The 18,937-nt window shown below is 45.7% G+C and overlaps 1 protein-coding gene across 1 annotated transcript in view; it reads left to right on the forward strand.

Moving 5' to 3' along the window:
- LOC115318439 overlaps nt 1-17,956 on the forward strand; it is a 42,869-nt gene extending 24,913 nt beyond the window's left edge. The window contains exons 5-8 of the mRNA XM_042290359.1: nt 15,495-15,558; nt 15,645-15,735; nt 16,215-16,431; nt 17,287-17,956. Of these exons, the coding sequence (XP_042146293.1) occupies nt 15,495-15,558; nt 15,645-15,735; nt 16,215-16,431; nt 17,287-17,498 (584 nt within the window). The 3' untranslated portion in view covers nt 17,499-17,956. The remainder of the gene's footprint in view (nt 1-15,494; nt 15,559-15,644; nt 15,736-16,214; nt 16,432-17,286) is intronic.
- The last annotated feature ends 981 nt before the right edge of the window (nt 17,957-18,937 follow it).

An 18,937-nucleotide genomic window follows, 5' to 3' on the forward strand; every position in this document is an offset into this window, starting at 1 on the left:
TTGAGTGCATGTATGGGGGAAGCCCGTTGTGCTTCCTTGTCCTTTGTGCTAGCTAGGATATGTGCTTACAAGCTGCTTATAAGTGAATTCTGCTTGAAAGCTCGCGCTGCAGAACCCAGGGATCTTGGGTTCAATCCCCACCCCTGCCCGTTTCGATCTGGATGAGCATCGTACCAGCAGACGTTCGTGTTTCACTACTGCGTGACGGGTGTTAAAGACCCTAGGCTAGCGGTCGTACAGTACTGCCTAAAAACTGGTCTACAGCGTGCACCAGTGTCGTTGACCTTTTTAACCTTTTAAGTGTCGGATGTAGCTCGCACGCACAATGGTTGCAGCTAGGCACGTAGCCAGGATCAACCATTTCGTCGTTTACCCTGAGACTGGGGGATTTTTTGAAGAGCAGAAGTAACAGAAAAAACAGACAGACAGAAGTAACAGAAAAACAGACGAAAACCCCCCCAGTCTCAGGGTAAACGACGAAATGGTTGACTTCCACCAGCTAGCCTGTACTTTGACTCTTTTCTCGTTAAACGTAGCCAGGAGTTTGTTTCAAGGGGGAGGAGATTTTGTCGGTCGCAGAGTGCCCGAAACTGGTAAAACATTGTGTATATAAAAAAAAGAAAATGAACAAATGAGTTGCTTCATTACAATTGTAGTGAACAAGCATGCCCTCAAAGCTGGAAGCTTAGCACATTTGCTTATTAATAACATCCCACTGCCTTTCCGGTCTCTTTGCAGCCAGCAAGTCAACCACTGCTTGCCTCTACAAACGGCCTTTCTAAAGGCCACTCATATTTGCATTGAAGATGCCGTTTCATTGGGTTGCAACCACCTCCTGTGTCTCCGAAACAGTGTCAATAAATTATTAAAAGCAGTATCGAGCTCTTTCACTTGTCCCGGTCCTTGTGGTCGCTACGATACCTGTCGTAGATCCAGGGGTACCGCTGAACTAGCTAACTAATAGGCTTTCTCGGGTACGTCAAACGCAGCGGCACTCTTCTTAGCAGCTTGAGCTGCTTTCCTCAAGTCGCGTCGGAGACGGGCGGGAAGTTTCTCCCCCCATCGCCGGAGCTCTTCTTGCAAGCAAGCACGGAGCGACTGAGGCATTCGCACGCGGAACCACGTGAACGCCGGTGGCAAGGAGGGAAGTGCGCCGCGCTGACTGGTCGCGGAGAAAATACGGAAACCTACGTCACGACCCGCGAAGGAGAAAGTTGAAAATTTTTTAACTCTTCAATCCGGGAGCCGGAAGCCGTAATTACGTCACCACCCGTACGGAGGGAGCGCTGACGTCACTACGGGTTCCGGCTCCCGCACACGATACAGCGGGCAGTAAATGACTCCACTTCTGCCTGGAGGATATCGACGGTAACCTGCACCTAAAAAGGAAGCACACTTTCTTCTATCAGGTGCAGACACAGATGGCTGTGTGTGGTGTTGCTTACTCGGAATTTGTTCCATGGAGTCTGTCATGTCCGCGCCCACGGTCCCTACGAGTTGCCGAGATCCATTTGTTGTTGCAAATGTGGTCAGATCTGAGTAGCACTTGCGCTTGAGAGTTGTTGTTGTTGTTTGCGGGTTTTTTGGCGCAACAGCAACGGAGGCCATACTGCGCCAGACTAAATTAACTAATGAAACTGCTAAGGTTACCTCATTACAAAAAGATGAACCTGAAAACAACTGGGACTAGATCTGGTGTATAAGGCCAGTACTAAGTAATATATGATAAAACTCGATCAAGAGGAACGAGAGGGTGCTTTCCCAGCAAAAGAGCGGGATGAAATGGAACACAAAATCTAAAAACCTCAGGAAAATGAGCGCGTCGTTCAGTGTCGAATTCCGGGCAGATCCACAAAATATGAAGAATAGTAAGACTGTCTCCACAGTGCTCACAAACTGGTGGACCCCCCATAAAGGAGATATCTGTGTGTAAGGAAGGAGTGCCCGATTCGAAGCCGGCACAATACAACTTCGTGAAAGCGGTTCTTAAGTGAGGAGCTCTCCCAAGACCCAAGGACTAGTTTGCTTACATGGAGCTTGTTATTAGACTCCATGGCCCACTCTGCATGCCATAGACGAAAAAGTGACGACTTAATTAATGACTTGATATCCTGATAAGGCAAGCGAGCTTGATATCGAGAGCAGTTACCTGAAGATACAGCGAGCCTGTCTGCCTCCTCATTACCCTTTATTCCCACATGACACGGAACCCAGCAGAATTTTATATTGTGACCTTTACGTAAAGCTCCGTTAAGTTTACTTCGCACTTGTTCCACAAGCATATTCTTACTGGCTTTTAGAGAGCAAATTGCAGTAATGGCACTTTGAGAGCCCGCAAATATTACGGCCCGTCTATTTTTGGTCTTCAGAATATAATCCAATGCAAAAGACACAGCATAGATTTCAGCAGTAAATATACTCGCAAATTCCTCTAGACGTTTAACTTTTACAAAACGACCTTAATGCACGGCACACCCGACAAACGATGAAGTCTTGGCACCGTCCGTGTAAAAGTGAGCATAATCTTTATATTTATCTTCCAGGTCAAGGAATTCCTGCTGAATCACAAGAGCTGATATGCTATTCTTATTAAACTTAGTGAAAGTCCAGTCACAAAAAACACGCACCACATTCCAGGGCGCCACGCAGACTGTGTTCTGAATTAGGTTAAGTTCGTTCAGACGAAGTTGAAGTGGGGAACAAAATTGCTCTATACGAAAACTTAACGGTCTGACGATGCTTGGCTTATTTTCAAAGAGACGGTAGAATTGAGACCTTTGTACGGAATGATACGTTGGGTGATCAGGGTTTGCTGGGATCCTAGACGCGTAGGTTAGGCTGAGGTATTGACGTCTTTTACACAGCGACATCTCATTTGATTCCGCATACAAACTAAGTACAGGCGATGTCCGAAAAGCAACTGTTGCCAACCGCAAGCCAAGATGATGTACAGGATCCAACATCTTGAGAGCAGATGGGCGAGCTGATCCTTACACCATGGCGCCATAATCAAGACGAGATCGCACAAGCGCGGTGTACAAATGCAACAGACATTTCCGATACGACCCCCATGATTTATGAGCCAAAACTTTCAGAAGGTTTGTGGAACGAAGGCAAGTTTCCTTGAGAAATTTCAGGTGGGGAATAAAGGTAAGTTTTTTGTCAAATATGACACCAAAAAACCTGTGCTCGTTCCTAACAGGAATTAGAGTACCGTTTAGTTCCAAAGCTGGGTCTAAGGAGAGCCCGCGACGTAGGGAAAAACTGTCTTTGCAACAGAGAACTTGAAACCATTTTCGTCTGCCCACTTACAAAGTTTGTTTATAGCCAGTTATAACTGCCGCTCACAACTAGAAAGATTGCAAGAAGATGAGGAGATCTGTATATCGTCAGCATAAAGAGAATAGGAAATTGCAACATCCTATTACGGATATTGCAAGCATACAAGTCTTTCAGGATGCTTTATCTCCAGGTGGTATCACACGCCTTGTCTAAGTAAAAAAAACACTGCAACACAGTGCTGCTTGTTCACAAATGCCTCGCGTATAATGGTTTCCAGGCGAACCAAATTATCGAGAGTAGATCGACCTCGGCGAAACCCGCACTGATTTTTGTCAAGGACCTTTTGCCTTTCTAATATGCATACTAACCGCCTATTTATAAGCCTTTCAAATGTTTTCCCAACACAGCTCGTCAGAGCAATGGGACGGTAACTTGATGGTAGTGAAGGGTCTTTCTGCGGCTTTAGGAGCGGGATGACATGAGCATGCTTCCAGGCATGGGGAAAGCAGGCTTTTTCCCACAATAAATTGAAGAACAAGAGAAGACTTTTCAGGGACTGAGGAGAAAGGCGACGAAGCATTTCATAATGAACTGCGGTGCGCCCTGGAGCAGGAACCCTCGTTATGTCAAGTGCCATTTCAAGCTCACACTGCATAAAAGGCTGGTAATAAGGCTCAGAGTCTCCTCCAGACATGGAGATATTTTGTCGCTCTGCACAAGACTTAAATCTACAGAACGAATCACTGTAGTTTGCCGAGCTGGATGTGTTATAAAAATGTTCACCAAGGATGTTGCCGATATCAACTAAAGATGAAGAAGGGGCATCAAAAGTAGGAATTGAAAAGCACCTATAGTCTCCATTTCTTCTCCTGTATCTATCCCAAACCTCCTTGGCTGGCACAAAACTATATTATAGAAGAAACATACTTCATCCAGGATTTCCATTTTGACTGCTTCCTGGTCCAACGGGCTTTAGCTTCCGCTGCCTGAACTCTGCGAGATTACATGATGTGGGATATCTGCGAAGTTTGCCCCAAGCCCTGTTTTGATCCGCTAAGGTTGTGGCACACTCCTTGTTCCACCATGGTTTGCATTTTTTTTGGCACATTACCAGAGGTTCGTGGAATAGACACCTCAGTAGCATTTAGTACCTGCTCAGTAATATACAGTGCAGCATCTACAGGTGACATAGAAGAAAACAGAGAAGGGTCCAATGTGGAATGTAACTCAAAAAGTGACCAGTCAGCTTTATCTAACTTCCACCTAGGGATACGTTTTAAAAGTGAGAGCAACTGAACAACGCTCTCTAAAACAATCGGAAAGTGATCACTGCCAAAAGGGTTGTTGAGAACATTCCATGTAAAGTAAGGAAACAATGAGGGGGATGAAATCGACAGATATATGGATGTAAATGTGGTGTGAGGTGCACTGAAAAATGTTGGCTCTCTCCCATTCAGAAGGCATAGCCCATATGCCAATAAAAAACGTTCAACTACACCTCCACGAGAGTCTTGACGAATACCACCCCATAGGAAATGATGGGCGTTAAAATCGCCTAGAATCATAAAGGGTTGTGGGAGCTGACCTACAAGACCCTGCAATTCACTAAGATTTAATGGAGTGTTAGGTGGTACATAAAGTGATACTACAGTTATGAGGCGGTCTAAAAGAAGGCGCAGTGCCACGGTTTCAAGTAGTGTGCAGAGCGGGACCTCAGAGCAGGCGACCTCACCTTGTACAACCACTGCCACGCCACCAGAGGGAGTATCACTAAGACGGTCTTTATTAAAGACCCGGTGACGTCTTAAAATATGAGGAGAGCGATCATGAAGATGAGTTTCCTGAAGAGCAAGAGCAGTCACGTAGCCAGGATTTTGTTTCGGGGGGAGGGGGGGGGAGCGCTCATGACAAAACTCTGTATGAGGGGGAGGGGGGAGAGGAGGCCCCAGCAAAATGGAAGATTTCGGGGGGGGGGGGGGGGCGGGCCCCTTGGGCCGCCCCCCTGGCTACGTGCCTGAACATGAGCTATCGGCCGAAGCTCATCCATGAAGTGATTTATATCATCAATATTTCTTAAAAGGCCGCGACAATTCCATTGCATAAAATTTACTTTTGACATTTATAAAATTTGTTTATATCGGAAAGTGTAAATCAATAAAACTCGGTAGTAAAAAGATTAAAACTTGGGAGAGAGACCTCTTGGATTACTTCGGCACAGTAACCGGTTTTTTGTTCTTCCCTGCACGGGTCTGCGTCTGCCACTGCATGCTATCCGGGTCAGAGGCAGGAGCAGCCGAGTCGTCCAACTCCATGGACAAGTCTGCCTCTTGAGTCGTGTCGCTGGTGTTGGCCAGCGTTTTCTTCCGGCTTGGATCACGGGGAGCCAGGCCCATGCCGCGACCAGCCGAAGAGGCAGCGGAGGTGCTGGGCAGAGTGTCTTTGAACTCTGCCTCCTCCGGCCCCTGGAGTAGAGGGAGAGCAGCACGAGAGTTGTGCCGCTCTTTGGAGGAGGCCCTCTCCAGTGAGTTGGAACGAGAGTGTCGCTCCTTTCCACCGGGGGAAGGCGTCGCGGTCAGGACGGGCATTGGCATTGCCTGCCTGTCCTGAGACTTGGGGGCTCTTGATGTGCTCCCTCCAGAAGGCGGGGGAAGCTGCTCCCTCTGCGGGGGGAATGGGGCCCGAAAGGCCACGGCCAGAGCTTCAGGCGACACCTGGGTGGCCTTCGATTCCGTTTGCGGTGGAGGGCCCCGGCGCACCGCGTCGGAGTACGTGCCTTTCGAAAGAAAGGAGAACCTTTGCTTTGCTTCCGGATAAGATAAGTTTTCTTTTGCTCTTCAGGTGAGGATTTCCTTTTCCTGTCGCCACGAGGGGCAAGAACGAGAGTACGCAGGGTGAGGACCCTTGCAGTTGGCACAGAAAGCTGCCGCTTCACAGGTGTCGGCTATATGGTCGTGGCTGCTGCACTTTGCACACTCTCCTTCTCTCGACAGCTGCGTGATCCGTGGCCAAAACGCTGGCAACGGAAGCACCGCTGGGGGTTGGAGACATATGGGCGGATGCGGCAGTTAAGGTATCCTGCCTTGACGGTTTCTGGCAGTGTGTTTCTTTCAAAAGTAAGGATTACGTGTTTCGAAGAAATTTCCTCACCATTTTTACGGAATATGATGCGCTTAACGGCAACAACGCCAACACCTTGGAGTCCTTCGAGAAGTTCTTACTCACTAGTGTGTAAGAAGTCGTCCTCGGAGAGGACCCTACGGATCGTGTTCAGCGTGCGGTGAGGGCTAACCGACACTTTAACATCAAGAAAACTAGTCAGTTTAAGGATCGCCTCACTCCGTTTTTTGGTGGTTACCTCTACTAGGAGGTCTCTGGAGTGCTGCTTTTTAGCCTTGTAGGAGAATCCGACAAGGTTTTCTAGTACCTTCGCAACAATAAAGGGCGACAGCTTTGAAACAGGTTTTTGTTCATCAAGTGAATGAACAACAAAAATCTCCGTAAATGTTTCTCCTTCCGAATCTTTGTCGATGGTCTTGGGTTCAAGACAACGCCTTTTAAAGGCTTGCCCTGAACGGGGTTTGGAAGAGGGGGGCGCCATAGGAGGGCAAAGAGTGTTCAGAATCCGCGGTGCACCGCCCACCACCGAGCCCAACAAGGGGTTAGGTAACGCACCATAACAAGAAGGGCTTGGCTGGAGACGTTACGCTAACAGTGCTGCCGGCAAACTATACCCAAGTGTGGGTCAAGACAGAGATCCATCGCCACCCAAGGTTAGCCCTTGCCGCCAAAGAGGGGTGAAAAGGAAGTAAGAGAAATGAGAGAGAAGTAAAAGAAACAGGAAAGGTAAAAGTGAAAGATCGGAGGGGATAGTAGAAGAAAAGGCGATTAGACTGAATCATCCTGGTCGGGACTTGCCAGGACTCCCGTCTACAAGAAGCGGGGGCCGAAGTGGTTTATTGCCTCACCCGGGGGGCCCCGAAGGGTCCAAACCTACCCCGAGCTCGGCTCAACCACCAGAATGCTTTTTTCCTCGGACACGGGAAAGCCACGCACAGCCAGACGTGGGCGGGCGAACCCGCATGGCTCGGGGTCCGTGGAGACGCCACTCTCCAAACACCTGCTTTCACAGGTGCCGCCTGCGGGGACGCTTGAGAGCAAGCGTTTGTTAATCGCAGGAAAAGTAATTGTGAAAGCAAACTGACAGGGTCGCAGTAAAGACACAAACAAAATGTAAATTCAGTTTATCAAAATCTTAAAATGCGCATGAAGCTTTTAACCTTTCACTTCATTCTTAGATCAACCACTCCCAACGGCTGCGAGAGGCACCACTGAAGGCCTGGTTGCTGGCCGAAGCCGACGGAAGCGTCATCACAGCGCCTGCATGGCACGAGCAGGCGAAGCCTGCTCGCACATTGAAGTGACACTGTTCGCTGCCCAGACAGCAGTGCGTCTCAGGAACTCAAGAACGTCCACGGGGAAGGAAAACGTGTGGCTTCCTGCACACAGTCCTGAGAGGCAGTACAAAAGGCTGACTTTTCATCTTCTAAAAGAAACAAATGGGTTGGATTCACCAGGGGCTGAATGCTGAAATCGTGCCACCATGGCACCAGTTGTGCCAACTGCTTCAACAAAGAGCTTAAAATATTCCATTCCAGAGTTTCGGATGCTGGAGCTGTACCCGCGCTCTTAACGGTCCACCCGCAGTACAGTGGTAGGTTCGACCCATATTGCAGGGGAGAACCAAGCCTTCTTCGCAGCTTGTCATGTGCCGAAGCACGAACGAAGGACTTGCCAGCTCTCTTTCCCGTGCCGACAAGGTGCTGGCCGAACTTGTCGTCAGTGAAGAAATGGTAGCGAATGTAGAAAAGAGTAAAAGGGGACAGTCGAAATGTACAAAGTGTTATTCATATCATGCAGGTAGGATTACTGCATCAGTAATGAAAAGTGTCTGTTAGACTAGTGTGACCCAGCCCTCAATAAGCTTTTTGAGAACAAATCTGCTATCCTGAACAGAATACCTTCACGAGTGCAGCTACAGCATGGGATTTCGAGCACGAGAATGATGCAGTTGCCAGCTATATCGATGTCATGTTAAAAAATCACACCGACTTCGCACGTTGCAAAACGGGCTTATTTGAGCATGCAGCACCCCTACATCGCTGCCAGTCCTTTTAGTCTTGTCTGCTGTGCATGCCGCAGCAAGGGAGTTGTTGCAGTTAAATGTTCGCGTTCCTTAGCCACACACACGAAACAGCGGGCAGTAAATGACTCTGAGCTCTGCCTAGAGGATATCAACGGCAACCTGCGCCAAAAAAGGAAGCACCCTTTCCCCTATCAGGTGCAGACACAGATGGCTGTGTCGTGTTGCCTATTCGGATTTTGTTGCATAAGTTCAATGTTAAAGATGTACATTAAAAGAGTGCTGAAGGACGACGCATTCTTTGACAGTGTCATTCCAATCGCAATAGACCTTTTCAGATGTGCAATCTTTCCTGAACTGTTTTCACAGTACTTCACAAGAAAATGCACTCCTAAGTCAAAAGCAAGCGTGAACAGCTTTTGCTACTGTCACGGACCTGGGGTGGGACACATGCTTGCACGCGATGGCCAACACTGCAAATACGATTGATTTTATTACAGTTGCCTATACATAAAATAGGCTCCAAAACAAAGCAAGTGGTTCTGCCAAAATTGCGTTGCTGGAAACAGCAGTCAATAGTGAATTTCCTATTCTGCCGAGCGAACAGCAGCCTTTGTACATTTATTGGAGGACGTTCAGTGAAGTGCAGCGCTTGAGGGACCTGGGTACCCTCTCGTTAATAAAATCATGTTACAGCATCCACATCAATGACAACATTGTTTCCTTTCAAAACACAGTATGACACATTTTAATGTGCCAGATGACAGCATTTACGAATGTATTAATGTGACGAAAGACAGTAGAATGCTCCATTGTTCCATGGCAAAACCAGATGAACCACACAAAAAAAATGAAAATTGCACGAGCCCCCATATACCTGCTCAAAGAAAGAAAAAAAAAGCAAAAAAAAAAAAAAAACCTGCATTCGCAAGAGACTGACAAATTGACAGCATGCATATTGAAGGCGAGCGTTTCTGACCGGGAAAGAGTGACAGAGGGCTAAGCCAAGCTAATTTTCAGTTTCGTCTTTTCTATATGTTAGCAAGCAGCTATCCTTTTGATGTAGAATCAAAGGCTGCCAACGTGCAAAAAAAAAAAACACTCATGTGGGCAACTATGCACAAAACGGACTTTTTTTCTTGGGGCGAAAACTGTAGATGACGCTAGTGTAGCGACCAAATAAGTATGAATCGTGGCGCCACCTTCGGGTTTTGCGATTGTGTACTTACAACAATATGCGGAATAAACCGGGGGCTTTTTTCAACCGACACACGTGGCAGGCGGGTCCACTCACCCTCGACCGCCCCGGCCGCCCGCGCCCGCGTCTTGCGCGCTCGAGCCTTCTTCATGATATAGTCCTAAAAAAGAAGGCCTTCGTACTGATTTGTTTTTGTCACCAAGAAAGACGGATTAGCAAGCACTGATTGGACACGAGTGGTGCGTCAGTGTTGGGCTGGGGATCATGTCTAATCAGTGATAAAACTGCAGCACTTGTGCCCAATCAACGCCCGCCATTGGCCTTCTTTGGCGACGAAAAAAAAAGTGAAAGCCGTTTACAACTCCCCGTAACGCCGAATTGGAACGCAGCTCTTGAGGAGGAGGAGGGAAAGGTACTGAGGGGAGGGCAGAACCCTCGTCCTCCTCCTCCCTTGATTCTTGAATATGCTCCGGGGGGTCACCTGACCTCGGGAGGAGGGGGTCACCTGACCTTGGGTGTAACGTGACTTTGGGTGTCACAGGACCTCTGGGGGTCACGTGACCTCGCGGTTACGCCGACGGCGACGGCGACGCCGCTCAAGCTGGAAACGGGCGCCTAAGAGCTGCGCTCTAAAACAGCACTATGGCCTCGTTATCTAAGATGTGTTGGCCAGCTGCGTATATTATATTGGAAAAAATGATGTCAGAGGGCAGCCCGATCTCTTTTCCTTGTGGCACGTAACATAATATAGGGTGACCCGTGGAGTGATCTGCCATATATGGAAGCACTGACGTCATACGAGGTTATGACGTCATACTTAGCCTAGATGCTTGACTCGCATTTGACTTAATTATTGTTGTCCTAAGTTCAATAGATGCTCAGCTAATTTACATCCAAGCATCAAATTGCATGCGGAAATTGTAGGTACATGCGCAGGACATGCTGGCATCTACAGAAAGTTTTGTAAGCAGACATCTAAAATTAGTAGAGCGTTTCATGAGCACTCCTCGTCGCCCTATTTTTGTTATTTCCTTGAAATTTTCCTTATATTGAAGGCGTGAGCGTGAAGCGCGCCTAACTACACCCACCGCATGCCTCTTGATGCTTGGAAGGTTTGCACATCGTCTCTTCCCATGGGGATACTGGTAAATTTTCGTATTCATATTAATTAACCTGAATTGATTTTTAACTTATATGCCTTCTCACATATTCGTCATAGCTAAGGCCTACTATGGGGTTATGCTTGCTTTATATTGCTATGAGCTGTGTGCAGTACTGCAGTGTAATGGTCTGATCTTTTGCCGTTCTCATAAAATCAGGCCCATCAACAGATTCTGTTTTAAAATATAAATCCCATAACACTTAATCTTGCTTCACACGGTTGCACTTTGCTGTGCTGTGCTGTGAAGGGATGTGTGTATTTGAAAGGATTAGATTAAATTGTTTTACAGTGGGTGCATGCCCTCTAAGCGCAGCTGAGCATATATAAAGCGCAGCGGTGTGAAGCGAAGTAGCCTTTAAGAGGATGCTGAACCAAACATTTCAGTGTCTATAATAAGTGGCGCACTATCATTTCATGAGTCATCGTATCATTCAAGCTTATTAAGCGTGAATGGGGGATATGATGACGTCAATTTCGTTGCGTGTGCTCGCGCACACCGGCGGCTGCTGACTCATGGAAACATAGTGCGCCTCTTATTATAGACACTGAAATGTTTGGTTCAGCACCCCTTTAATCTCCCATATGCTCCGTGAGTATGAGCGAATACAAAACAAGAGCAAAGTTTTTTCCTACTTGCCCTGCTCGGATGCAAACTGCACCCATGGACGGCTCAGCAAGCAGTAACAGTGATGTTACGCATCGAGCAACACATAACGACACTCTTCGCCCTAGAGTGACTGTATCTGATCGCTCCGGTTGCGGGGCAGGCTTTCGCAATGACCTGCCACTTACTGTCCAGAGTATTGTGGGGTAAAATCGGGTAATAAGCGAAGCGCCAATATCATTATATCTGTTGCACAGTGTACATTACTACATGCCACATATTTGAAACAAAATACGAGGGGGTGAAGCCCTCTCTTAGCGCCAAATTTATTAGCGAAGCATAGGCAACTACTCTGAATCTTACCGGAAGCACCTTTTTCAAATATTGCATAACTGTGATATAGTGAACATATCTGAAATAGTTATTCCGCAGCTGTTTTTTCAGATTTTCCAATATACGCATAATTGTGTGTGAGTGTGTGTGTGTGTGGGGGGGGGGGGGGCGGGGGATGTATAAAACAGGAGGCAAATGTCAGAAGCCATGTGCTGGGACTCCCCACTGAGCAGGAGTGAGCAAGCAATGCAACAGGTTGGAGTGTTGTCCTGATCGGCTCATTGAAGCCGTAGCTTCCGGCATGTGCCGAATTAGTTTGAAATATGAAGCTGTAATACTATCCAGTGCTCTAGAATCCAATATCTTCTTCAAAAGAGAAACTTAACATGCTTTCTAATAAGAACTAGTGCTGTCTGAGCAGTCCCTTTAATAAAATAGGGCCCCTACTTTGCCGAGTGACACATAAGGCATATATATTTAAATGCATGCAGCATATAAAATGCCTCGTGCATTTTAAAATGGCATTCACCCCGTTATTGTAGTTCTCTTTGTATTCTCCAGTAAATGATTTTTGACTCAATTTCAGCATTCCGGTGAATTCATTTTGTACAAAAGCAACCACAGTAGTCTGTGGAGAAGGCAGCAAAGGAAAAGAGAGGGAGCGCTCAGGAGCAGTGTAAACAACTGGATATTCTGTGAAATGAGCTGCAAAATAGCACCTATACTTAATGAGCAGCTGAAATATTGTATCAAGAATGGTCCACAATCACTTAGCAATTTTAAAGTCCAGCTTTGTGTAATTAACTTTATAATTCATTTACAATATTGCGAACCTCTCGGCCCATGCAAAAGGAAGAAAAACAATAATAGGTCAAGTATATTACAACCAAGCACTCCGTGCAGGTCAGGCTTGCATAAGCAGGACTGAAGTTGCCAGCACATGCCTGAGATACATCTTTACACGCATCGTTTAACAACATATTTCATTAACCTTGATTTAACATAACTCAGAGCTACAACAAAAAACGCTAAAAAATTACCTAATCATCAAGGTGCATGTGTGGATTGTCAGTAAGCGCGCGCACGTGCTGGCTTCTGGAGCCATACATTTTTACAGCAAAAAAACTAAAACAAGTGGAGCGTTAGGTGAGCGTTCGTCGTCGCATTAGTTTTGCTGTTTACTTCGAATCTTTTCTCTAGGGTGTTTTCCTTGACAATTGAAGGTATTTCCGTCCGCCATGTTGTTGTTATCAGCTGTCTGACGAGTGCCGAAGAGAAGCATTTCGAGGACTCGTTTGACACCATCAAATCCTTAAAGCACAGAAGCTTGCAAGTGTCACTGCACTAACATTGAACAACAAAACTGCAATTTGAAGTCACATGAAAGCAACCTATAAACATTAAGCGGTAACCGGGTAAAAGCTCACCAGGTGAAATACCGTAGCAGGTGAACACAGGATCGCTGTAAAGTTTCACTGTTCAAGCACCATCTAATTTTAGATCAATTAATAATTTGATTGATTTGATTGTTTACTTAGCTAATTTAAACACAGCCTTGCGCAACAAATTAAGCTGAACGAAGTGGCACAGGCGCGGGCTTGCTGTCACACTATTAAAATAATTTATGCGAGCGGCAATTGCTACTCGGGTTACCTAATCTATTTACAATTGCAATTAAAATATATCTATTCACACTGCCACGCATTCGTCTTCGTTGCTGCTCATAAGGTGCTCTTTTTACAATCGTCTTTACTTCCGTTTTCAGTAATGTTTAAGGACCATAAAATAATAGTGAAATCTCAAGATATTTCTGGTCTGACTTTTGGACAACCAGAAACAAAATCGGCCGTAGAATGAAGATCGGTGACAGACATCTTGTACCTCATGAAGCCTTTGTTCAGGTACAATCCTAAAATGGTGAGCATTTGTCCGGTTCCGTGATAAAAGTGCTGAGCTCTTGTACGGTGAGCTCAGCACTTCCGTCCGGGATTCACAGGAGGTGGGCATTTCAAAAACCTTCTTAGCACCCCTTTAACAATTATATTAGGAGAGTTTTGCTATACTTCGTTTCAGCTTCCGTCCGAGCGCAGCCAAAGCTACGTGTGGCCGGAGCCAATCACACGCCGGCAATCCGTCACGCGATCTTGCCTGCACTTTTGTATCACTCCGCTGCGCCGCTGATCGTCCGCGCCGCCCGCCTTCGCCGAGTATTTCGTCTGCTACGGGTGTATCAACGGCCATCGTCTGCTACAGGTTTAAAAAGTGTCCTTTCACGCTCTGAAATTTAGTCCCAGGGAATGTCAGTACGTAGGCTTGCCGCTGGCGTCTCTGTCCGAGCTTTCCTCCTGTCTGGCATTTCGGCATAGTTTCGAGATGCAAGTACACATTGCAAGGTGCAATGGCCCGGCCGTTGATGTTTCCTTGTAATGTCTAGATATACCAGGGCTCGAGGCGCAGTCCTTTCCACCAGCTTTTCAACGTTCAATGTGATCGGCAGGTGTGCCCTGATTTCGCCGCGTATCAATGAATTGTAGTGGCCCGGACGCCTTTCTTGTTTACAATGCATTCGCGGTACGACGCGGCCGGAGTCTCCTGCCGAATTTGAAAGTAGACGCTCATCACGACCGCTCGCGCCTGACGCCCGAACGTGCCTTTGCGAAGGGACGTTCTGAAGCGACTCGGTAAGGAAAGCGGCGAAGCACATGATTCGGCCATGATGGGAACGAAATGACATGGAAGAACCGAGCCAACCGAGCGCTGCAGCCGTGTTGCCAGCGGATGTACGCGTTTTCACCAAACCACGTGCATTTACATATATTAATAAAAACATAAAATTCAGATATTGAATTCCTTTCGTTGCAAATCATTCTCTGCAGTACAGATCTGGAATGTTGTGCATTGTTTACGCACAAAACAGTTATTTTAAAAATATTACTTTTGCGCACTACTTTGTGGTGCGTAGGAATGCTCTTCTCGATGTTGTGAACCGTCCCTCAGCCTTTGGCTGCGCTCGGACGGAAGCTGAAACGAAGTATAGAGCACTCAAGTACATCTTCAAGTCTCAAATTCAAATTCTTTATTCCTATTCAAGCGAAATAAAGAATGCGGCATCTTGTGCGAGATATGCTCCGCTAAGAAATCCAAGACGTCTGCGAATTCACGAGACTCTATCATGATCTCTTAGGTTTTACATGCTGTCCGTTTTTAAGGTTTATAATTCAACTTACGAGGAATATGTTGATGTGGATCAACATTACTCCATAAAGATGCATGACAAGCTCACTCTGACTCTGGAAGAGCCTTTTGCGGTACTTCTCTTGACATCAAGAGCATCTCTGCCCACGACACCACATTCTGCTGTCAGGTATAGTCTTCACTTGCTTTGTTTGATAGGCGCAGCAGGATTAAGAACTTGCACAGTTCTCTGTTAGATTGGAAGCACACAATGCTTACATTATTAGTGAAATGCAATGTTGAACTTGCAGCCGAGGTGGCTGCTTTGCACGAAAAAGTTGAGAAATCTTGGAGCTTAGTCTCCATGGTCAAGAAAAGCAGACGTCGACGCATTATTTAGCTTCAAATATTGATTAAAGCATAAACTATAATTTTGTGATATTAATATGCCCTTGCACAGAATAAAGGTAACACACTATATATGCGCTTGCAAATTTAATGTAAGCATTGTTTTTTTCTATTTCCATGATTTAGCTTGCCAACCCAGTGCACTGGACTTGCAACTGCACGCACTTTGCCAGAGCCCACGATTGACTTGAAGTCTCTAACCAGCTGTGCCACCGTATAATTCGCTGGCTGCACACCGACCCGTGCAAGTATGACCAGTAAGTCCTCTTGTTCGACAATAGATACAAAACCTTTTGGATTTGGCTGACTGTCTTCATTTGCAATACCATTTATGATTCTTCAGGCATCCTGCAAAAAGGGACTTGTATAGTGAAGCGGCCAGACACCTCGTCTTCAAGTATCGGCAGTTGGGAGATCCACCAGGCTGTGGCATTGTAAGTACATTTCCTGTTTACATAAGGAAAGTTGTAATAAAAATTATATTTCGGTTGTGCATATGCTTTCAGGGGTAACTGCACTTCATTTTCTTGGTTGAGGAAACGATTTGGACCTGTTAAGTATCATAGAAGAAGGCCACACGTCAAATATTATTTACGATAGCTGTTGAGTGAAGTGTCAATCGAGTTCCCATTTAAATCTATAAGAAACGAGCCAGCTAATTTTGGTACGAGCCATGTCGCTGAAATATCCTAACTCAATTCTAGCGGACGATGGAGGCACAATCAACAGCGCAGTCCTACTGCGCTATTGGTGCAGCCAACATCAGCCACCACGTCACACCGTAATCCCTGACCAGATCTGTGCCCCCACGAGGCACTTCATTTTATGTTTGGCCCTAAAAAGGAGTATCTGCTTACTTCCAAAATATTCAACAATCTGTAGGGATAACATTGCAATAATTCCTTTTATGCAGGCTACGGCATCAAGACCGCCCAAAGACGAAGGGGGAGCACATCGCCGAGTCTCCGACAGACGCAAAGTTTGTAAAAGATCTTCTCCGTGCAACAGGACCGACAGGGAGCTTTGCAACAGAAGCCTATCGGGGGTTCACTGTCGGCGATTTGTGAAGATGGAGAACGCCAAGGAGCCAAGGAAGGCCCTGACTCCCGAAAAAGTCTGCAGTATTCGTGGTATGTGCGAATGTGCTCAAATCTATCCACATTAAACATGCCAGGCATCAGAACTCGGGAGTGCAATGCTCTTGGTTATGCAAGACATGCTAGCAACCTGCTTGCTTGTTGTATTTCATCATGCTTGCTAAAGTAAGCAAATTAGTTGTGCAAAGTATCGATTGTTTTACAATTTTTTTTATTTCATTTGAAAGATATCAGGGTAAGCAGTTTATTGAAAAATGAGTGGGTGCTTCATCTCTGTGATAAAGCTGAGGTGAACAGAATGTGAGACGGAATATTTTATGCTACTAGTTACATTTTTATTTATCGTTTCTGTTTAAATTTTGTTATCCAAAACTTCAGTAGGAAGCAATATTTAATGAAAATTTCCAAATTCATGTGTAACAATATAACGAGATTTCCTGACTAAATTTAGAGGGCAAGTTGGTTGATTGCTGTACATACGCCCATCTTTGGTTTCTACCTTGTTTGTGATGTTTAAACAGAGGCCTGTCCAGTTGAAGCGTTACGGCCCTCCCTTCCGGCACTTTTAATAATACGGCACGTTCTTAAAATAACAAGGTGTGCAAGCATACCCCATTTACTCGCATATTTAAGTTCGATAATAAGGCACGGCTCTGACGTTATGCCGCTGCTGTCACCAGATTACAGGTGCTTTACCTTACTCGAATCTGGTTTCTGTGCACGTGCAATACCCACGTGTGGTGTGGACAAGCACCGACTTGTTGGCAAACAGCGTGTTGGTCTATATAGCTTGATGTGCTCGCTTTGGAAAATTCTTTTATTTCTCCTCAAACATTTAAAAAATTTTCTGCTGGCTTTGGTACGTTTTGTTCTGCTCAATGTTTTCAGCTGCTTTCTCCACCTTCGTTGGGGATGCCCCGAACAAGAAGCGGCGGATAGACCTAATGAACAAGTATGTGGCCACCTTCCTGCAAGACAAGGCCAACCAATGGAGAAAGCTGGAGGTCAAGTCTGCACTGCAGCTAGCAGCAGAGCAGCCACCAGCTCAGCAGCCGGCTACCCAGCAGCTGGCAACCCAGCAGCCTGCTGAGAGCGGGTAGACTACTACCCAAGGGGGCACGAAGTGTGGGAGTATTTCGGCAAAATTAATGCTTTTTACCGAAGCCATATTTCCCGATGCACTTAAAATTCCCCCTGGCAACCTTCAATAAAGTTATTATGGTATATCTTAATTGGATTATTAAAACATTTAATGCCCCACAACATATAAAATAGCTAGGAATCAACAATGTATCTAGAATGACTGGTGGAGTGGCATACACATGATAAATATAATATGCTTTCCTCTTTTTTCTATGTATACAGTTGAAACACATTTTTTTATTACATGCATGAACTCAATTTTCTATACCACCTTTTGATAAATTCAAAAGACACAATCATCAATAATAAACTTATCCTACATGCAAGGCTTTATGGTGCCCCAAATTTCTTACGCTATGATGCTTCACTTTATTGTTTTCACACAAGATCTTGCAACTTCTCGTTCACGTACAAGATCTTGGTAGTTTCTTGTAGCTGTACAAGATCTCGTATCCATACAAGATCTTGTATCCATACAAGATCTCACATTCATACAAGATCTTGTATCCATACAAGATCTCGTATTTATACAAGATCTTGTATCCATCCAAGATCTCGTAACTTCTTGTATCCATACAAGATCTTGTAAGTTTTTGTATCCAATAACATTGTATGAAAATCTTGTATCGCATCTGAATTTTCAGAAGGGATACAGAGTTCCTCAAGAAAGAGATGAGAAAATCCGCCTAGACAAGAAACCAGGCACTGGTCTCGGATGCCATGAACCGCACATTTAGCAAACGGCGTGAATGGATACTCGAGAAATCCCATACGGTGGATGAGGTTTTGGAAATTCACCCTGCATTGGACCTGAAGGAAGAGATATGACATCCAGAAGCTGTTTCAAAGAATTGTATAAAACTTGCCAGACTGATGCAAGCGTGCTAAGAATGGCTGTTTAAAGTGATGCTGACAGAAATCTGGATTTCCCAAAACAAGGCAATAAAAGTGCCTCGAAGAGGAGCTACAGATACAAAAACATCACTTGTACATACAGCAATATCTCGAAGAGATAGCAACATTTTTTTTTTAAAGAAAGGGCTAGTATGTGGTGTCACAATCCTTGTTGGTACTCTTCATTTCTCCTCCTCTCCATGAAATGTCCTCGGCTGCCCTAGCGCAGGTAGTGCTCGCGGCAAGGAACGGAAGCAGCGGAGATGATGACGTCACGTGCTGGCCTCTTTCATAAAAATATATGGCCATATGGCATCGTGCTCCAACCTTGTTTTGTGAAATCCATATTTTGGTTCATCATCACTTTAAGGCCTCGGAGCTTTCGGAAGGCTGCTGTGTATTGCCTGTACAGAAGTTAAATTGTTTTACAAGTGATCTTTATGCCTAATTTATACAAGTGATCACTTATTTATGAAGACGCTGGCTTGATTATGATGAGCAT

Source organism: Ixodes scapularis, unplaced genomic scaffold (genome assembly GCF_016920785.2).
Source record: "Ixodes scapularis isolate PalLabHiFi unplaced genomic scaffold, ASM1692078v2 PGA_scaffold1__304_contigs__length_218370807, whole genome shotgun sequence".
Classification (NCBI taxonomy): domain Eukaryota; kingdom Metazoa; phylum Arthropoda; class Arachnida; order Ixodida; family Ixodidae; genus Ixodes; species Ixodes scapularis.